Source organism: Lygodium microphyllum, chromosome 18 (assembly GCF_053477565.2).
Source record: "Lygodium microphyllum isolate KBCC chromosome 18, Lygodium_microphyllum_v1.1.10, whole genome shotgun sequence".
Taxonomy (NCBI): domain Eukaryota; kingdom Viridiplantae; phylum Streptophyta; class Polypodiopsida; order Schizaeales; family Lygodiaceae; genus Lygodium; species Lygodium microphyllum.
In genome coordinates, this window is record NC_141152.1 from 122,253,910 (window position 1) to 122,271,813 (window position 17,904).

Sequence of the window (17,904 nt, forward strand, 5' to 3'; positions counted from 1 at the left end):
ACATTCCAGGAAAATGCTCTGATTGTTCACTCCATCATTGGATGGAAGTCATCAATTGGCAGATGGGCAAGGGTGCAGGTAAAACTTATCATACATGTTGCTTATTACTGTTGCTTGTTAATTCCAGCCTTTTTGAAATTTCCTTGTTGATACAGGGTATTGGCAACTTCATGGCTAAACTTGGCATCACTATTCTTGGTATGGCCCAGAAGTCATGTCTTCTTAGAATCAGTTGGTCTGATTAGCATGTCAAGCTTTGACATGTCAAAGGCCCAGTGTATTAGTTCTCAATGACTCTACATCATTACAATTTAAACATGAAGCTCATTTGAAGTTCTGTTTGAGATAAGTCTACTTGAAAGACTGTACGGCTTATTCATGATCACCTGTTTTTGTATGTGTATTTACATGTCACTGATCAGGTGAAGGTGTTATGGTGGAAGATGAAGTGGTGGTCACGAGCTGCATTGTTCTCCCCCACAAGACACTTAACATGAGTGTACAAGAGGAGATAATATTATAGTGGTTCCTTTTGAAGAGAAGTGATGGAATCATCAATCTGACCCGAATCAACATTTTGTTCGTGCATAAAATTTTGAAAAAATATCCATTTATTCTCCAATTTTGCTCCAAATTCTAATGAGCATGTAGCTTTTGAAGATGGCCAGTGGTGCCTCATTCATGGCTTGACATATTATTCGATGGAAGGACATCTTTCAGTTTCATGATGTATGTATAGGCTGCCTACATAATTGTCTGAAAGAGTCACCTTCAGTGTCAGTGTGATAGAATGACTTGTTCACAGCAGGCTTGTTTCCTCTTTGGCAGTGTGAAGACACTGCTTGGTGTATACAGAATATTTACAATCAGATTTAAGCTAAAAACCATTGTACATGGATGCGAAGTGCAATTTCTCTCTTAAGGTTTTAGATTGTGTAGTCTGTCTTTTTATTTCTTTTGTAACAATCAACTAATGGCTGATTTAAAAATTAGTGTGAGTGAGTGACATACACATGCGGAGGTGTGCTATTGTTGTAATCTAAAAGCTAGACAGGTGATTTTTACTCTCCACAGATTTTAGCCTGTAGTCTCCTTCCTTTTTTTAATTCTCTCTGGAATCAACAATGGACTAGTTTAAACATAAACATGTGTGAGCACACATTAATACAACATAATTTGATGGGGGATTGGAACTCTTATTTTAACAATATTACAATATTGAAGTACAAGTTCAATATGGAAGAATGATATAAAGACGACTTGGATACAAGACAATTATTGGAATACAAAATGTGAAGTAGAGGAGGATTTACCTTGTAGGAGCCTTAGTTGGTATCGGCAAAGACTAAGGGGCTTATAACCCAAAACCCCTATCTATACTAGTTCATGGCAATTTCTAGATAGATGTTGACCCAAGTGATGACAATTGCTGACACAATTGTTAACATAAGTATTGACACAAGCGTTGATACAAGTGCTCTCATAGGTGACTTTTGGGGAATTTCCAAGGGGTTATTTAGAAGTTTTTAGACTAAGTTCTTTTGGAACCCATGTATTTGTGTCTCCATGACACTTGTAGCCTCAAATCTTCGCAAAACTATAAAGGTGTGTAGAGCTTCATTTCCCTCAAATACTTCTTAGTAATGGTGGAATTGCTCATGTTGAGATTATAATTCAACAATTTTAACAACATTCCAGTATACCTAGGAATGCAACATGTGCTCCATTCACTTGTAGTTTAGGCTATGTGGACTTAGTTGGGGTCTTGCTTTCCCCTCCCCCCCAAACCCCCTCTCTTTCCTCCCTTTGTAATCATGAGAATGGGATCTACCATAACATACACATACAGGTGGAGAGGGTAAAGGCAATGTGACACCAACTATTGAATGGTGAGAGCAAAAATTAGTTCATAACTTTTTTGGTATTGAGGTTGACATTTGGTTCCTTTGAATGGCCCTTGGGCTTTTGGTTGAGAAAGGCGTAGGCAAAGTAGATAGTTTGCTAGTGAAACCACGAACACACCTTGGACCTTTGCCATAGGTGTTGTATCTTTTATTCACCCGTTGAGTTTATTCAAGATGGTGAATTGCTAGTAAGGAGTATGAAGGGGATTTTATATTAATTTCTTATTGGTGAGCTATTTTGAGAGAAGTCTAGCCTCTAGTTGATGTATTAATTTCATTGTCATTATGGGTTCATGTGTCACGTGCTTCAATCAAGGCAAGCGATTAGATTCATCAATATGCTCAAACAAACATTTTAATTTGGTTGAGATGCAAACGTCCCAAGTCTAACCACGAGTGCATATGGGAATTAATCTAAACTAATTAGACAATGGTCAAAGTTAGATTTGGGTTACAAGCATCATAAGTGCTCAAAGTAAGATTTGGGTTATAAGCGTATTAAGACAACTATTTCAATATTATTGAGCATGTCAAACTTGTATGGAGAAATGAAAGACCTAAAGTGATTTTCAGCAACACTAAGCACAATAATTTTAGGGATGATCGTGGTAAAAACACTGACGTTCACAAAGCATGCAAAATGGTGGCAATTTGTCTATCAACATGCTCATTACATTCTAGCTCCTTTTGATGTCACAAAGGATGAAGGATATGGCAAACGAAGGCACAATACAAAAAGAGAAAACCTATTTTGGATGTATCTTAATCAAAAGGGTAAGGATACATTTATACATGGATCCCCTTTCCCCTCCCTCACATAGATCCCCTTTCCCCTTTTGATGCCATAATGCCATTGATGAAGGATATGGCAAATGAAGCCACAGTACAAAAAGAAAAAACCTATTTTGGATTCATCTTAACCAAAAGGGCGAGGATACATTTACACATGCATCCCCTTTCCCCTCCCTCACATGTTGGATCTCCATGGGGATCCACGTTGTCAATATAATTGTAGGGGATCCATATCGTCAATATTGTTGTGAGTCTCATTGATGCATGACTTGCTAGATTCTTTTTCAAAGGTATCAATGTGTCTGTAAAACAACTTTATATAATAAGTTAACTTAAGTGTTGGAAGGTGAATAGGTAAATGAAGAGGAGCTTAGGAGTTAATGTTAATGAGGTTGGATAGCTCAATGATATTGATTAAGACATACACAAATCGATTTATGTGTTCTCCAAAGTAGATTATCACACACACACACACACAGAGCCGTCCATGCCACCTTTATGTATCTTTACTATTTATTATTTAAAGGTTTGCTTGGGTGACTACCAAACCAAGGAGAAAACCCTTGAGCCTATGTAACACAAGGAGGAGAGGTTTGGCATTCAAAAAATAGAAAGTTTTTAAAGGGTGATTCAATAATAAAAAAGGCAAATATTAGTCTTTGAAATGTTGTATGTGGCTTTCTTTGTGTGTGCTCTCTCTCTCTCTCTCTCTCTCTCTCTCTCTCTCTCTCTCTCTCTTAGAGAGGTGAAATTCTTTTCTAATTGAAAATATGAGATGGAATGCTATTTTGATGGTCAAACATGTGCATGCAATGTGTGCATACTCCAAAAACACCCACAAATTGCACATGCACTATAAGAAGAGAGATGCATTTCTTAATAAAATGATATTTTAATGGTTGAACATGTGCTTGCAATGAGGGGTATAATCTAAAAACACCCACAATGTACATATAATCCACACATGACACATGTACACATATACACATGCACACACACGCACACATGAACTGGTTTATGCACATATGCACACATTTTCTTACCTGTAAATATATGAGTAAGAGAAAAATTGGTCAGTAAGAAAAACAAAGAGTATATTAGCATACCTAAAAGGCTAATGTGGCTCAGTAGATTATACAAAAACATAAAAAGAAATATATCTATTAGCTTAAAAGATAAAAAGATATGCCTATGAGATTAGATATTAGGTGATATATTGTAATGTTCCTCCCCCCTCCACGTGAACTAGTGTGAGGATGGGAGTGAGTTTTAAAGTTGGAAAACCTTGATATTTTTTCATAAGAGAAAAAGTGTGAAAAGTAAAGATGAATTGTTGTTGACTAAGCATGAAGGGCTGTCCTCCTCAATCTCAGCATCACAAGTCGTGCTGCCCAAATTGTGAGATTGATATTGATCACCGGGATCATCATTGCGGACTTGCTGCATAATTGGAAAAATAAATAGCATATAGCTAAGGCTATATAGGCTTACCTATCTTTTTAACCTTGTGCCAAATTCTCATATATATATATATAAGAGGAGGTCATCGTTGACAACCCCAAGACGTACTCCTTTGATCTATAGTAATTCCACCCTATTACGTTCCGAACTCATGAGGAATTCCCTAGCCGTTTGAGACTCGCAATCAAGATCGTCAAAGCCTAATAAAGCTAGCCTACACGGACTCTCTACTCGCAATGGACTTGAAGAGCCTGTATTTTGGAGTAGGAAGCTTGGGAGTTATATAGATGCAAACACCATCAACACGCTGTCACACAACACAGAAAACCAGGTTCTTCTATGGATTAATGATAATTTATTAATACATGAATAAGAATCTAAGTAAAATAGTTTTATTATTCGGCAAATAAGTTATAGCTTAATATGAATTCAATAAGAAAGAAATGTTAGAATAATTAGAGGTTATTAATTTAGATTTTTAAATTTCGAAAGGTAGGATAAATTACATGACATTACAATGTATTGAATAAATTATCTCTAGCTACATATGAACAAAGAACATCATAGAAATCTATTTTTTTAAAATTTTATTCAAGGAGGACCATTAGAAAAATCCCCAATAAATTTAGTAAGAATTAAGAAGCAAGAAAATTGCATCAAGAATATTTCTTTAGCTATAGGAAAAAGTGAAATTTATATTTAGAATATTTTTTAAGCTATGGAAAAAGTGAAAAATTACATTAAGAATATTTATTTAGTATTTTCAAATTCATGAACATAAATAATTATTTTAAAAATAGCATTTCTTAGCATTTATAAATCATATAAAGTAAATTAGGATAATTAATGCATGTCATTAAAATTATTCGAAGTACCTTCTTTAGAGAAAAATTACACCATTATAAATAAGTCAAAATTATTAATTGCATACATAGCTCATTAGAAATTATTGAATATCGAGTACGTAACTATTAGAACCTAGGATATGTGAACTGGTTCACTTTGCCAACATGATAAAGTGGAATATGAATCCTAGGTGATGAGATAACCAAAAGGACGATATAATTCTCATTTGGGAAAAATAGAAAAATCTAAAATTCCTAAGAAGCATCCTCGCCTTGTTGACTCATATAGTTTCCAAGGAGAAATTATGATTCCAAGGTCCAACTTAATTTCACAAATTGGGACAAAATTTAACCATTTCCCAACAAATGGAAGTCTAGAAAAATAGTCAAAACTCATAAGAAGGTCAAGCGATCAATCTTCAATAAAGATTAGGTCAAGGAAGATTACGAGAAAATTACGAACAAAGACTAAAACAAGTTAGAAACATTAATAATAATCAAGGAGAGATCAAATGAAGGAAGATTAATCAGAATTTGGATCTCGAAAAGAAGGCGTTGAAAGAAAAATGTGAAGGGAAACTATGAGAAATCCAAAAAGCTAAGAAGAGGGCCGAGTTGGAAAGAATTGGCGCTAAGTTAAGGTCTTACTCTAATTGCCTCCCTATTTGTGTAGAAATATTGCTTAAGGGAGAATTGTTTGTGCTTGTAATGCATACAAGTTTAACTTGATGCACTTAGGAAGTTGATTGAATTGAATCAAAATCCTAATGTACCAAGTTTGCAAAAAGGATAAAAAGGAAAGCACTCTAGATCTCCCCCAAGGCTAGTTGCAGATCCCTTTTCCAAGGGGGATTAGCTTTGCCAATTTGGAGAGGTCAGGCCGACCCCGATGGCGAGAGGTTGCTCCATAGGGAGCTCCTTGGGTAGGAGGAGTTAAGGGTGCTAGGTGGGCATTGGCCAATAAGCTCTTAGATTTCTAGGAATCATCTAAACCCTTATGCAACTCAAGATGGACTTCTTGAGGCCTTGGTACTAATTAGGGGTGGAAATCTTGGAAAACTAAAGGCCTTCATGCCATTCTACCATATCGGTGGAACGTAACCACCTGTGTAAGAATCTCTATTAAATAAAGAAGCTGTTTTCCAAATGATTGTTTTTATTGTTTGAGTATTGTGATTTAAATTACGCGAACAAAAATTGTGATTAAAAAGATTAATTAATGAATCTGATTTTATGAGTACAACTTAAATATCTTAGGTAAGTAAACAACAAAAACTACCCAACTAAGGGAAGTGGGAGGGCGTGATTCCTAACAAATCCACCCTAAGGCAAGGTGGTCTTGGTAAGCCAAGAGCTTCTTTACAAATTCTATGCGTTATAGTATAGGAAATATTGACCCATAGAATCAATTAGAACCTTGACTCCGTATCATTTTAGAGGAATGGAGTGAGACTTTGCCTTACTGGCAGAGAGGTCAACATACACATACTCCCCATCGTTTCCACTCTTCTTGAACCAAGTGCGATATGTGTCAGTTTTGGCGGCTCGAGTAATCTAACACAAGTAGTTGCTCGAAGAAACACGCTAGTGAACTTGGATAGGTGATCTTAGTTTACTTAGAACGTGAAATTTAGGTGGATTCACGTGGAGGAATGGCCAAAACCTTCTATTGCAAAGTGGAGTCGGGAGAGTCTAGGCGACAAACCTCGTATTACTTGAAAGAGTACCGAGCAGTGTCACCTAGAAAATCATCCCGATGAATCACTAAATCGTGCTATTGAGGATGTCTCAAGCAGCCATCTCACATGTGGTATCAGAGAAAAATGAAATTAATGAATATAAATATTTGTTTAGAACCTTATTTGAGGAAATTTTTGATGCAAAAATGATTCACCCTCTAACTGTCTCAATGGAATCTCTTTCAAAGCAATTGGAAAAAATTCTTGGTATTTCGAGCAATGTTTACATAAGTAATGCATTTTCTTGATTTTTATTGGTGGGATAGCTTCATGAGAATCTTGGAGTATACGTATAACCCTTTGCCATTGCATTTGGAGCATTGGTGGACATGAAGTGGAGTCTATTGACTTGAACTAAGAATTTGAAGTTGTCATTGATGTAAGCTCTCTTTTTGTATTAGGTTGTGTGCTAATGCAAGAAGGCCATTCGATAGCCTATTCTTCTAGGAAGTTGAAGATTCACGAGAAGAACTATGCTACCCATGATCTAGAGCTACTTCTTGTAATTCATGCTCTCAAATTAGGGAGACACTATTTGCTTGGCATCAAATTTACCTTAGTCATCGATCATAAGTTATCAAAGGGATCTTTACTCAATCAAACCTAAATATGAGGCAACGATGATGGATTGAAGTCTTGCATGAGTATGACGTTGAGATCAAGTACAAGCTAGGTAAGGAAAATGCCATTGCAGATGCCCTAAGCTACAAAGTATTTCTCAACGCCCTTATCTCAAAAGAACCCTCCAAGGCAAGATCTCTAATAGCCATGGTATCAATGCCTAGTAATCCAATCATAGAAATGGCTAAGAAGGAAGCATGTAAGGTATCAATAGATGATAAAAGAAGTCATATCCAAGGAGATAAACCTTGAGTGGTCCAAGTATTTGAACTTCTCTACAGAAGTAGGACTTGTCTACTTGAAAAGAAGGTTGTGGATCCTAAGAAGCCAATACTTCAAAGAAGAAGATACTTTGGGAAGCCCATGATTCTCCTTTCTCAGGTCATCCGAGCTATGCAGAGACTCTCAACATTGTAAGAAGATGCATAGAGAGCTATATTTGGAACTTGGAACTTAAAAATCTTCCAATGTATATACCAAATTGTAAAAATTTGATTCTTAAAGTATTTCTTTTCTTGAACTTAGTTTAAGGTTTTCCATTATAACATTTTTTTAATCTTGTAGGTGTCTACCCCTCTAATCTTGAGGAATGGAAATTGGTCGAGTCTATTGTTGATGTTATTGATGTTATGCATAGTTCAATTGGAGAAAAAATATACAAAAGTAGAAAGAAGATAGAGCTTGCAGAGAATGGAATATTCTTTTACGACTATTCTTATATTGTCCCTATGCAATGCAGCCAATGGGAATCAATATTTCCCCTTCCTTTGCTAGATTTTTCAAGCTTTGAGTGGCCTTTGCTAAGTTGTCCATCTACTAGTGAGGGCTATATATATATATATATAATATTTTTTGAGATACAAAGAGAATTAAAACATAATATCTCAAGTACGCTAAGTAAAGTTACTTTGTTTATGCCTATTAATATATTTATTGATTTCTTTTCTAATGCAAAGATAAGAATATCAAAGGCCATGCTTTCAGTGAGAAGAGACTAACATATAATCATGTCATACAATTTGTTGATGAGGGATGGGACACTAGGACATAAGAAAAAATTATATGTAAGATAGAGCAAGACTCTATAGCTTGTAAATATATGGTTGTTACTCAAAATTTCATACTTCACTTTTATTATAGTAGATGGCATTATGTTGGTGGTAGTGTGGTTGATTTAGAGTTTTAGGTCGAGTAATGGAAATTTTCTAGTTTTTGTATTTTATTATAGTAGATGGCATTATGTTGGTGGTAGTCTAGTTGATTAAGAGTTTTAGGTTGGGCAATGGCAATTTTCTAGTTATTGTATTTTGTGTATGGCTCGCAGTCATTATTTCAAACAATCTTGTATTTTTTGTATGGCTTCCAATGTAAATATGATTTTTTTTCAATGTATTTTTAGGGCTTTTGGGTATGTCTCATCGCATTCCCGATTGTCCACACAACATAAGGAGTGCAATAAAACAAAGACCAAATTTGACATGGTTTTTATTGATCTACATATGGTTACGAGTTGAGTGAGGTTTGATGTATTTTGGAGGCCAAAATCTTGATAATTTTACAAAAGATCCTGTAGTGGATCTTGATATTTGGTTCAACAAGGACATTGTTGCAATCCTAAAGGTTCGATCATCGTGTACGCTATATCAAGTGAGGATGGATTTATAGAATGAAGATATTAAACTACCATACTCATTTGTGTTCCAACTTAATGACAAACGAGTAAGTTTTTATATCATATTATATCCACTTATTAATTAACAAACATTTGTAACATATTTTTTGTAGATATCAATGAGAAGAGAGAAGAACATACAATGCAAAGATATGGAAGAAAAGATCTATTTTTTTTCAATATAAAATACATGTACACATTTTGTGGCAAATTTTTGTTAGCCATCTCCATGACTTATACACACAAGGGCTTATAAGAAATGAGACAAAGCTATCTCTTTTTTTGAGAACTTTTCTTAGGAGAAGGGATATCCTTTCTAGGAGTCCTTTTGCCTTTCTTTGATACTTTGGTTGCCTTAACTATTGAAGGCATAGCTTCACATGGTGCAGTTATATGCATCTCCTCTCCTTCATTGTCCAAGTCCCCCACTACTATTCGTTCTTATCGATTGCATACAATTGACCATTATATACTTTATGACCTTTGCTCATATATACCAAACATGATCACTTGTATAGCAATCGCTTAAAAATTATCATACATTTGTAAGAAAAGAATTTTAGTTCATTGTTGGTTTTTATAATGGACTATATTATTATCACATCAATGGACTATTTTGCAATGAACCTTTATTTTAAAGATTAGTATCCTTCATATTACCTTTGTAAATTTATCATCATGGAGATTGAAGATTGAAGATGTCATCCATGAAAAGGACACAAGACTACATGTGCACAGTCCAAGTGGTCATGTAAATTTTCAGAATTGGACTATGCACAATCGAACACACATTGACAGAAAAATTTGGAAATCTGACACATCCCCGATGACGTAGAGTGCAACCCGCACCAGGAGAATTCACCAAACACCTTATAGGTAGCTCTAGACCTAGAAATCATAGCCGAACAACCGGAAACAGTGCTAACACACTAAGTGGGAAAATTCGACATGCTTAGAGTCATAGGCTAGCTAGTGGACCCTAAATTGACCCTAAATAAATTGAATGATACGACGGAGATCCTAACAAGCAACAAGAAAGGCTAGGAACCGAGCTTAGAGCCCCATCAGGTCAAGAACACAAGGAAGGGTGTGGAAGCTGAATGGTTGTCTTGTTTTTGCATTTGTTACTTGAAGTACACTTAAGAAAAGCTGAAAGCCTGATTGTGTACAGTGCATGGAAAAGAGTACACACCCACACACATTGAGTGAATGTAGATTGAAAATTACTTGTAATTAACAAGAAACTTACTTAGACATAATAACATGAAGGAACCCACTAGTAGGAGAAGACCCGGAGACATAGTTGGGTGATTGAAACCCTAAGCGTAGGACTAAGCTGAGAAAGTGATAGAGAAGCTAGGCATAGTAGGGGTAGTCTCTATCAGAGAAGTGGATCTACCCGACCTAATCAATCTCATCGACAACTTGGGGGAGCATGAGACCATAGATATGGCAGAGACGAGCTCAGACGACAGATACAATGATGAGCTTGATTTGGGAGGTTTTCTAGAGAAGATCCATCAAATGGTGAACGAATATAACGCTCAAACTCAGCTAGACCAACATGGCAGACCTGTGGAGGCTGTCATAGCAGATCTTGAAGAGGCAAGAAAGCTAGCACATAAGACTTTGCAGGGCATAGTGGCTTATAACCAGGATCAACCGACCAAGAGCTTATGCTAGAACATGGAAATGCAAGACATCTAGTGAGTGCTAGCCCTAGCGAGTAGAAATCAGTCGGACCAGACACATAGAGGGAGAGAGCTCTAGAAGGAGACCTCACACTGAGTGAGCTTCTGATGAAGCAATCATTAGATAACATGGCAGTAGAGTAGAGTGTCGCGGCACTAGCAACACCGCTACTCGCAGGACTAGGAGTTAATTAGGACTCCAAGGGCCAATAAAAAATCCCCATTGTTGCGAAACAGTTGGATAAATACCCGTCGACCTGAATAACTTTGTGGAATAGTTCAAGCAAGTTTGCGAGGCCAATGGCCTCACCGACCCTGCTCAATGCTTGTAAGTGTTTGATCTATGCTTAGGCAACAATGGACAGACTTGGTACACAAGTCTAGATGCTACTGAGTGAGTCAACTTCAATAGCCTTAAAAATCTCTTCATTAAGAGATTCTTCGAGTCTCTTCAAGAGAATTCCAACAAGCAAGCGACCAACCGAGAGAGCCGTGTCCATAGTGTTCATTAATGGAATACGAAGTGAAAAGCTCTATAAGACCTTGGCAGACAACTTGATCTTGTAGCAGGATGCACTAGCTAGGGTCTTTGAAGAGGCCATTAGAGTGGATGACTAGCTCAAGGAGAGAAACTCCAGGAGATCGAATCGAGAGGAGACTACCTCTAGGAATTTCGAGAGAGCTTCGACACAACAAGCAAAAGGTCAGGTCCAAGTACTCAGGATAAAGGCAAGGGCACTGACTCAAGCAAGGAGCTAGTAGAGATGAAGATGGAGCTAGCTAGATTACAAGAGATGATGAGATGACCAACATGCCCTCACATCCAATGCATGTATTGTGGTGGGAACCACTTGCCAGCTCAGTGTCAAGGCCCTCAATCCCGATCTTGTACCAATTGTGGTAGATTTGGCCATGATGCCATGCATTGTAGACCGTCGAGGAGACTCCCATACTCGCAACCATACAATCAACCTTACCTAGCGAACAGACTATCAAACTTCTTCAAAAGGGGAGCCCCATTGGCCCTCCCAACACCCAATGATGCCAAGCTAGTCATTCCTAGGATGGAGATAAACCCTATGGGCATACCTAGACCACCTTGACCCTATGTGACCCATCACCTAAGTGATGCTCTAGTCCACTATGTGGAAGGGCCGAATGACGAAGATCCCTATGTGCACCCTTACATCTCGTATGACAAAGAGGGCAATGCAATCCTTATGGATTACTGACCAGTACCAGTTTTGGCATTAGGCAGAGGAAGAGGAAGAGGAAGAGGAAGAGGAAGAGGTAGAGGCTTAGGAGGGTAGACCCAAGAGCTAATCATGTATTGGACTTGTAGTCACACAGGACATATCTCTTTGCATTCCCCTGAAACGAAGCAATTAAATCGAGACAAGGCTGATTAGAGATGCACTGAATGTGGAACCACACACCTCTTTGTTGATTGCCCTAGATGGAAACCATCCTCTAGCTTGACAAACGAGCCATTAGACCCATTGGTGTTGTTCGGTGTTGAGACGTTCTATGGGGAGGCCATGCCTATCCCATTGCATGTCATGACCTGTGCGCAGACAAAGTAGGTTGGCATATCATTGCAAGGGCCTAGCAACTTAGATGCAGCCTCAATCAGATAGAAAAGCCGTATGAGAAGAAAGAAGAAATCAGACGCAAAGGTCATGTTGAAAACGGAGAGTGCCACAATGCTACTTGTGAGAAAGAAAGTGATAGACACAAAAGCACAAACGTCAACCCCAAGGATGGTTGAGAAGGGAAATGCGAAGGTTGGGGAGTACCCCAGCCCAAAGCGCCAACTCGAAGCCATTGAAAAGGTGAAGGAGTGGGTGAAAGAAGCCCAGGAACACCTAAAAGACGCTGAGCCCATACTGGAGGACAAGATCAATGATCTTTCAAGCATGAGCACACTAGTATCACCTCCACAACCAAAATCAAGAGATGTGACTGCACCACAAGTAGTGTCGCATAGAGCCTAGATGCTACGGGCCAACAAATAAATCAAGGCTATTGGCAAGGAAATGTAGGGACAGGAGAGCGACAAGCAGTTGCCAATCTCCTCACCTCACTAGTGGCCACCCCCATGACACTAAGCCTAGGAGATATGCTTAGGCAGCATCTTCCATTGTGGCGAGAGCTGAAATAGTGGGTTGAAGGGTCAATGGAGCAAGCTGTTGCTGTTGACTCACACCAACATGATGGAGAGACGTAGATACCAAGTTTAATGCTGCACTTAGTGCCAAAATCCTTACATGTCAATGTTTTTTGAGAGGGCATTAAAATGCATGCTAACTTGTCGGTCTTAGCTCTAGGTGATACCACAAGGAAAGGAATTGTAGATACAAGAGTGGGAGTCAGTGTTCTAAGCCATGCAGTGCTTCAGACCTGGGATAATCCATTGGTCAAGATAGCAAGGTTTAATATCACAGTGGCTAATGTGATAAAAGTGAAGCCATTTGGTGTATTAAAGAATTGGCCAGTCAAGATCGTAGGAGTCCAATTCTTGGTTGACTTTATAGTCACGAAGGGAGTGGACTATGACATCTTGATAGGCTCACCCTGGATGCACAATACAAGAGTCATAGAAGACTGGGGCAATGGTTTGATCTTGCTAGGCAATCAAACGGAAGCCGTAAGAGTAGAGATGGACACCTAGAAGACCACACCAACGACCTAGATGCCATTTCCACTATGCTGAAGGATCAAAATAGAAAATCTTACAGGCCATTGACTAAGTATATCCCTTGCCATGGGGATAAGCGAGACTGGATGCATGTCCTTACTACAATCAACTTGCCATTCTCGAACAACAAGGAATATGAGCAAGATGTTAAGGTGGCTGGAAACACCCGAGAAGAGCCCTCAATGCCAATCTGCATGATGACTAGGAGCGTGTAGAGAGGACCCAATCCGGTCATATTCCAAGCATGAAACAACAAGCGAGAGCTCCATGAGATCTTAGAGCACCTGATCGATAAGTTAGTTGGTAATCCATCATCGAACCTTAAATCACTTGAAGATCTCTTGAATGAACCTAAGGGTTGATGGAGCAAAGTACACGATCTAAACTTGATGTACAATTGGGCCTTAGTCACCAACAAGAGGGACAAGACATGTCAAGACTTAGGAGATGACCGGAAATTGGACAAAGATAGCTCTAACGATGAATATGAGGACTGTTGTTCCTTTAGTGATGATGAGAGTGAAGGGGAAATTGACATGATAGAATACGACACTGAGAGACAGGTGATAGAGCAAATACGAGCAGACTCCAAACCACACAATGGAAATGCCTTTAGAATCGAAAGAGGAGTCATGTGCATGGATTGTGATCGCACCTGGTTGGAGCATGTAGGTGCAGTAGACTTTGAGCGAGCAGGCCTAGCCAACCAAGTGCCGCGCCATTGCTTAGGACGGATTCACCATCAGAGCTACAACCACCGGGAGAGGCTCCCTCTTCTAGCGAAGATGGAGAGTTCGATTCCGAATAAGCTTAGATAGTGATCCCAAAATACCTCGACCTTCTAAGATTAGACACACTAAGGGGTACTTACCCATCCACCTCACATGTCCAAGGTTAAAGGAGGAAAGAAAGAAGTAGCCTAAGGATGCGTAGGTAAAGGGGCAAAGAACACTGCAAGACCTACCAAGGAGATTCACTAAGTTCAAGAAAGGTGATAGGGTGGTGATCTTTCTAGGAGCCAAATGCAAGGGCTAGCAAGCAAACGAATAGGAGGACCTGCCAAGGTCAAGGAGGTCAATTTAGCTAAGGAGGGGGAGACACCCCAACCTGCCTTTATAGCCAATTACCTGACCAAGAAAGAGGAAGCAAGTCTCATTGCTCTCTTGCGAGAGTATATAGACATCTTTTCTTGGACCTTGGAGGAACTCAAAGAGGTAGATTCGAGTGTAGTGACTCACAATATACCCATGACACCCGACGCAATGCTGGTCAAGTAGCGACCATATCCCGTGAATCCAAAACATGCTCATGCTGCTAAGAAAGAAATTGATAAGCTAATGAGAGTAGGATTCATCTATGAGATTGAGCACATGGACTGGGTTTCATCCATAGTCATCGTGCTACTAAAGAAGAATAGGAAGATCAAAGTGTGTGTCAACTATAAAAATGTATATGGTGCTACAAAGAGAGATAATTTTCCATTGTCGTACACCAAGCACATGCTCAAGAGAGTGGTTGATAAAGAGGCCTACAGTTGCCTAGACTCAGGGTACAATCAGGTGAGAATCCACCTTGACGATAGACACAAGACTGCCTTTGCCATTGAGTGGAGAGTCTTTGCCTACATAGTCATGCCTTTCAGGTTGACTAATGTGCCAGCTACCTTCCCCAGAGACTCATGTGTGCTATATTCAAGGATATGATTAGGAAGGAGTTAGAGGTTTTTGTCGACAATCTGTGTGTTCACTCCACTTGGAAGGAGCACATAGACACACTTCAACCTGTCTTTGAGTGGTGCCGATTATATCATCTCTCGTTGAGCCCCTTGAAGTGCCAATTTTGGGTAAAGCAGCACGGATGCATCCTAGGGCACGTGGTGTCAAAGAACGACATTTCCACCAACTTCTCGAAAGTCAGGATTATCGTTGATCTTCCACTACCAACTAATTACAAGGGAGTGCAATGCTTCCTAGGCCATATAGGGTATTATTGGCAGTTTGTGTTGAACTATGCATTGACTGCTAGACCGCTATACAAGTTGTTGATTATATTCGAATGGACCGAGGAATGCCAATGTGCGTATGAGAAGTTGAAAAAGGCTCTAACCACTGCACCAATTTTATGAGCCCCAGATTGGACAATCACTTTTCATGTTCACATTGACGCTTCTAAGTTTGTTGTAGGAGTAGTGTTGTGCCAGCCTGGTGAACAAAACTTAGTCTATCCTATGAGCTTTGCTAGCAGACAACTCACGGATACGAAAATGAATTATTCGACAATGGAGAGAGAAGGTTTAGCCATGGTGTTTACTGTGAAGAAGTTTTGGCATTATCTTTTGGCTATGTCCTTTACCTTCTTTGTTGACCATCAAGCCCTACTTCACCTTATTAATAAACCGTGCACTACAGGATGTATAGCTCGATGATTACTTCTGCTTTTAGAATTCGACTTCTTTGTGGTCGCGCAAAAAGGAAAGCATCATTATATGAATGACCATATGTCTCGCATCCCCACAAGAGAAGCTACTAGACAAGGCATTGCAGACAAACTACCTGATGCACATCTATTTAGCCTATCCATCACAAAAGATTTGTTTAGAGTTGATTTGATGCCTTAATGGATAGATGACATAGTCCAAGTGCTTGAGCACGGACTCCCTAAATGACCAATAGAAAAAGCCCGACTTCGACGACTCATTCTGAAAGTCCAACCTTATCAGTTGATAGTAGGCCAACTCTATTAGCTAGGGCAAGACGGATTGCTGCGCAAATGTGTGTGCGAGCATGAAATGCACAATGCACTTGTAGAGGCACACGACAGAATAGCAGGAGGGCATTTCAATGGAGACACAATGACCTGGAAGGTGCTATAGTCTCAACTATGGTGGCCTACTATTTTTTGAGATATAGCACGATTCGTAAAGCACTGTGATGAGTGCTAAAGGACCAAGGTACCATTTCGCAAGGAAAAATGGATTTGAGTCTAATCATTGCAAGGCAACCATTCGAGAAATGGGGAATTGACTTCATTGGGCCAATCAGCCCTGCAACACAATACTCACAAGCGAAATACATAATTGTTGCTACACAGATTACATCACGAAGTGGGCGGAAGCATGAGTTACAAGAAAGAATGATGCTAGGACCACGGCCAAGTTCCTTTGGGAATAGGTAATCTCAAGATTTGGCTGCCCCATTGAACTCGTTGGCGACCAAGGCATGCACTTCCTCAACATTGAAGTAATCACTCATCTCCTATCCACCTTTCTAATCATCCATTGAAAATCCTCACCATACTATCCTCAAGCTAATGGCCAAGATGAGTCTATGAATAAAATACTAGTAAACGTCCTAGCCAAGGTAGTCTCTACTTCATGCAATGACTGGGATAACAAAATCATGGTAACCTTATGGGCCTACCACACAGCTTACAAAATGGCAGTGGGGCAGACTTCCTTTAGCTTGACCTACAGGACTTAAGCAATTCTACCTATAGAGTTCTTTGTTCCTAGGTAGAGAATCGCTCATCAAGAGAGATGGGATGAAAAGGAGGCATAGATAGAGTGCCTAGTTGACCTAGAACGCCTATCAAAAACTCAACTTCTAGCCACCCACATGCTAATATGTGAGAAGGCAAGTCGCAAAAGCTAGTTTGATAAGCACGTCAAGCAGTGTAATTTTGAACATGGAGACTTGGTACTACTGTACTCAGTCAAGGGACATAAGCAGAAAATGAAGTTCAGGGCTAGGAACTTTCTGAGTTCACACCATCAATCAAACTGGCAATGTGGAACTCGAAACCCTAGAGGGTGAGGGCATCAACGTTTTCAATGGTAGCCACATAAAGAAGTACTACCCTCTTGTGCACTCACTGCACAAACTGCTACTGAGGGAACCCCTTGTCAATGTGCGAGTGGCCACTATCACAAAGATTGATAGCCTACCTAAGTATAATGGTCACTGCCAAGCAAACACACACCTTCAATGCATTGATCAATGATGGAGCTGACTTTAATGTCTTAAATCACAATCATTGGACTCACATTGGCTGAGCATAGTTACAACCCACCAATGCCAAACTTAGCCCATATGGGTGTCGATCATATGCACTCTTGGAAAAGTGCAAGATTGCAGCCTTTATCGAGTCTGAAAGTATACCAATGATCTTCTATGTGTTGCCAACAAACACCAAGGATGCAAGTACGAAATCGTTGTTAGGACTCACATTTGAAAAGCAAGATCATTGCAATGTTGACTACAAGTCCCAGCGTATTCACCTAGCCATAGGCAACGTACATATAGTTACGGCTTTCAGCAAGAGCTGCACGACTCTAGTGAAGTCCACAAAGTCATTGATGGAGAAAGCCACCGCCAAGTCTAAGGAGAGGGGTCATGACTTGCCACAACCCCCCAAACCTAAAGACCTACAAACTACTGAAGCCAAAAATACAACCCCTAGACCAAGGCATCCATGGATACCTA

At 39.4% G+C, this 17,904-nt stretch overlaps 1 protein-coding gene across 1 annotated transcript in view; it reads left to right on the top strand.

Moving 5' to 3' along the window:
• The window catches only part of LOC148021322 (uncharacterized), a 51,860-nt gene extending 50,957 nt beyond the window's left edge, over window positions 1–903 (top strand). Inside the window, exons 14-16 of the mRNA XM_087699194.1 lie at window positions 10–78; window positions 156–198; window positions 423–903. Coding sequence (XP_087555320.1) covers window positions 10–78; window positions 156–198; window positions 423–523 — 213 coding nt within the window. The 3' untranslated portion in view covers window positions 524–903. The remainder of the gene's footprint in view (window positions 1–9; window positions 79–155; window positions 199–422) is intronic.
• Window positions 904–17,904: the final 17,001 nt, after the last annotated feature.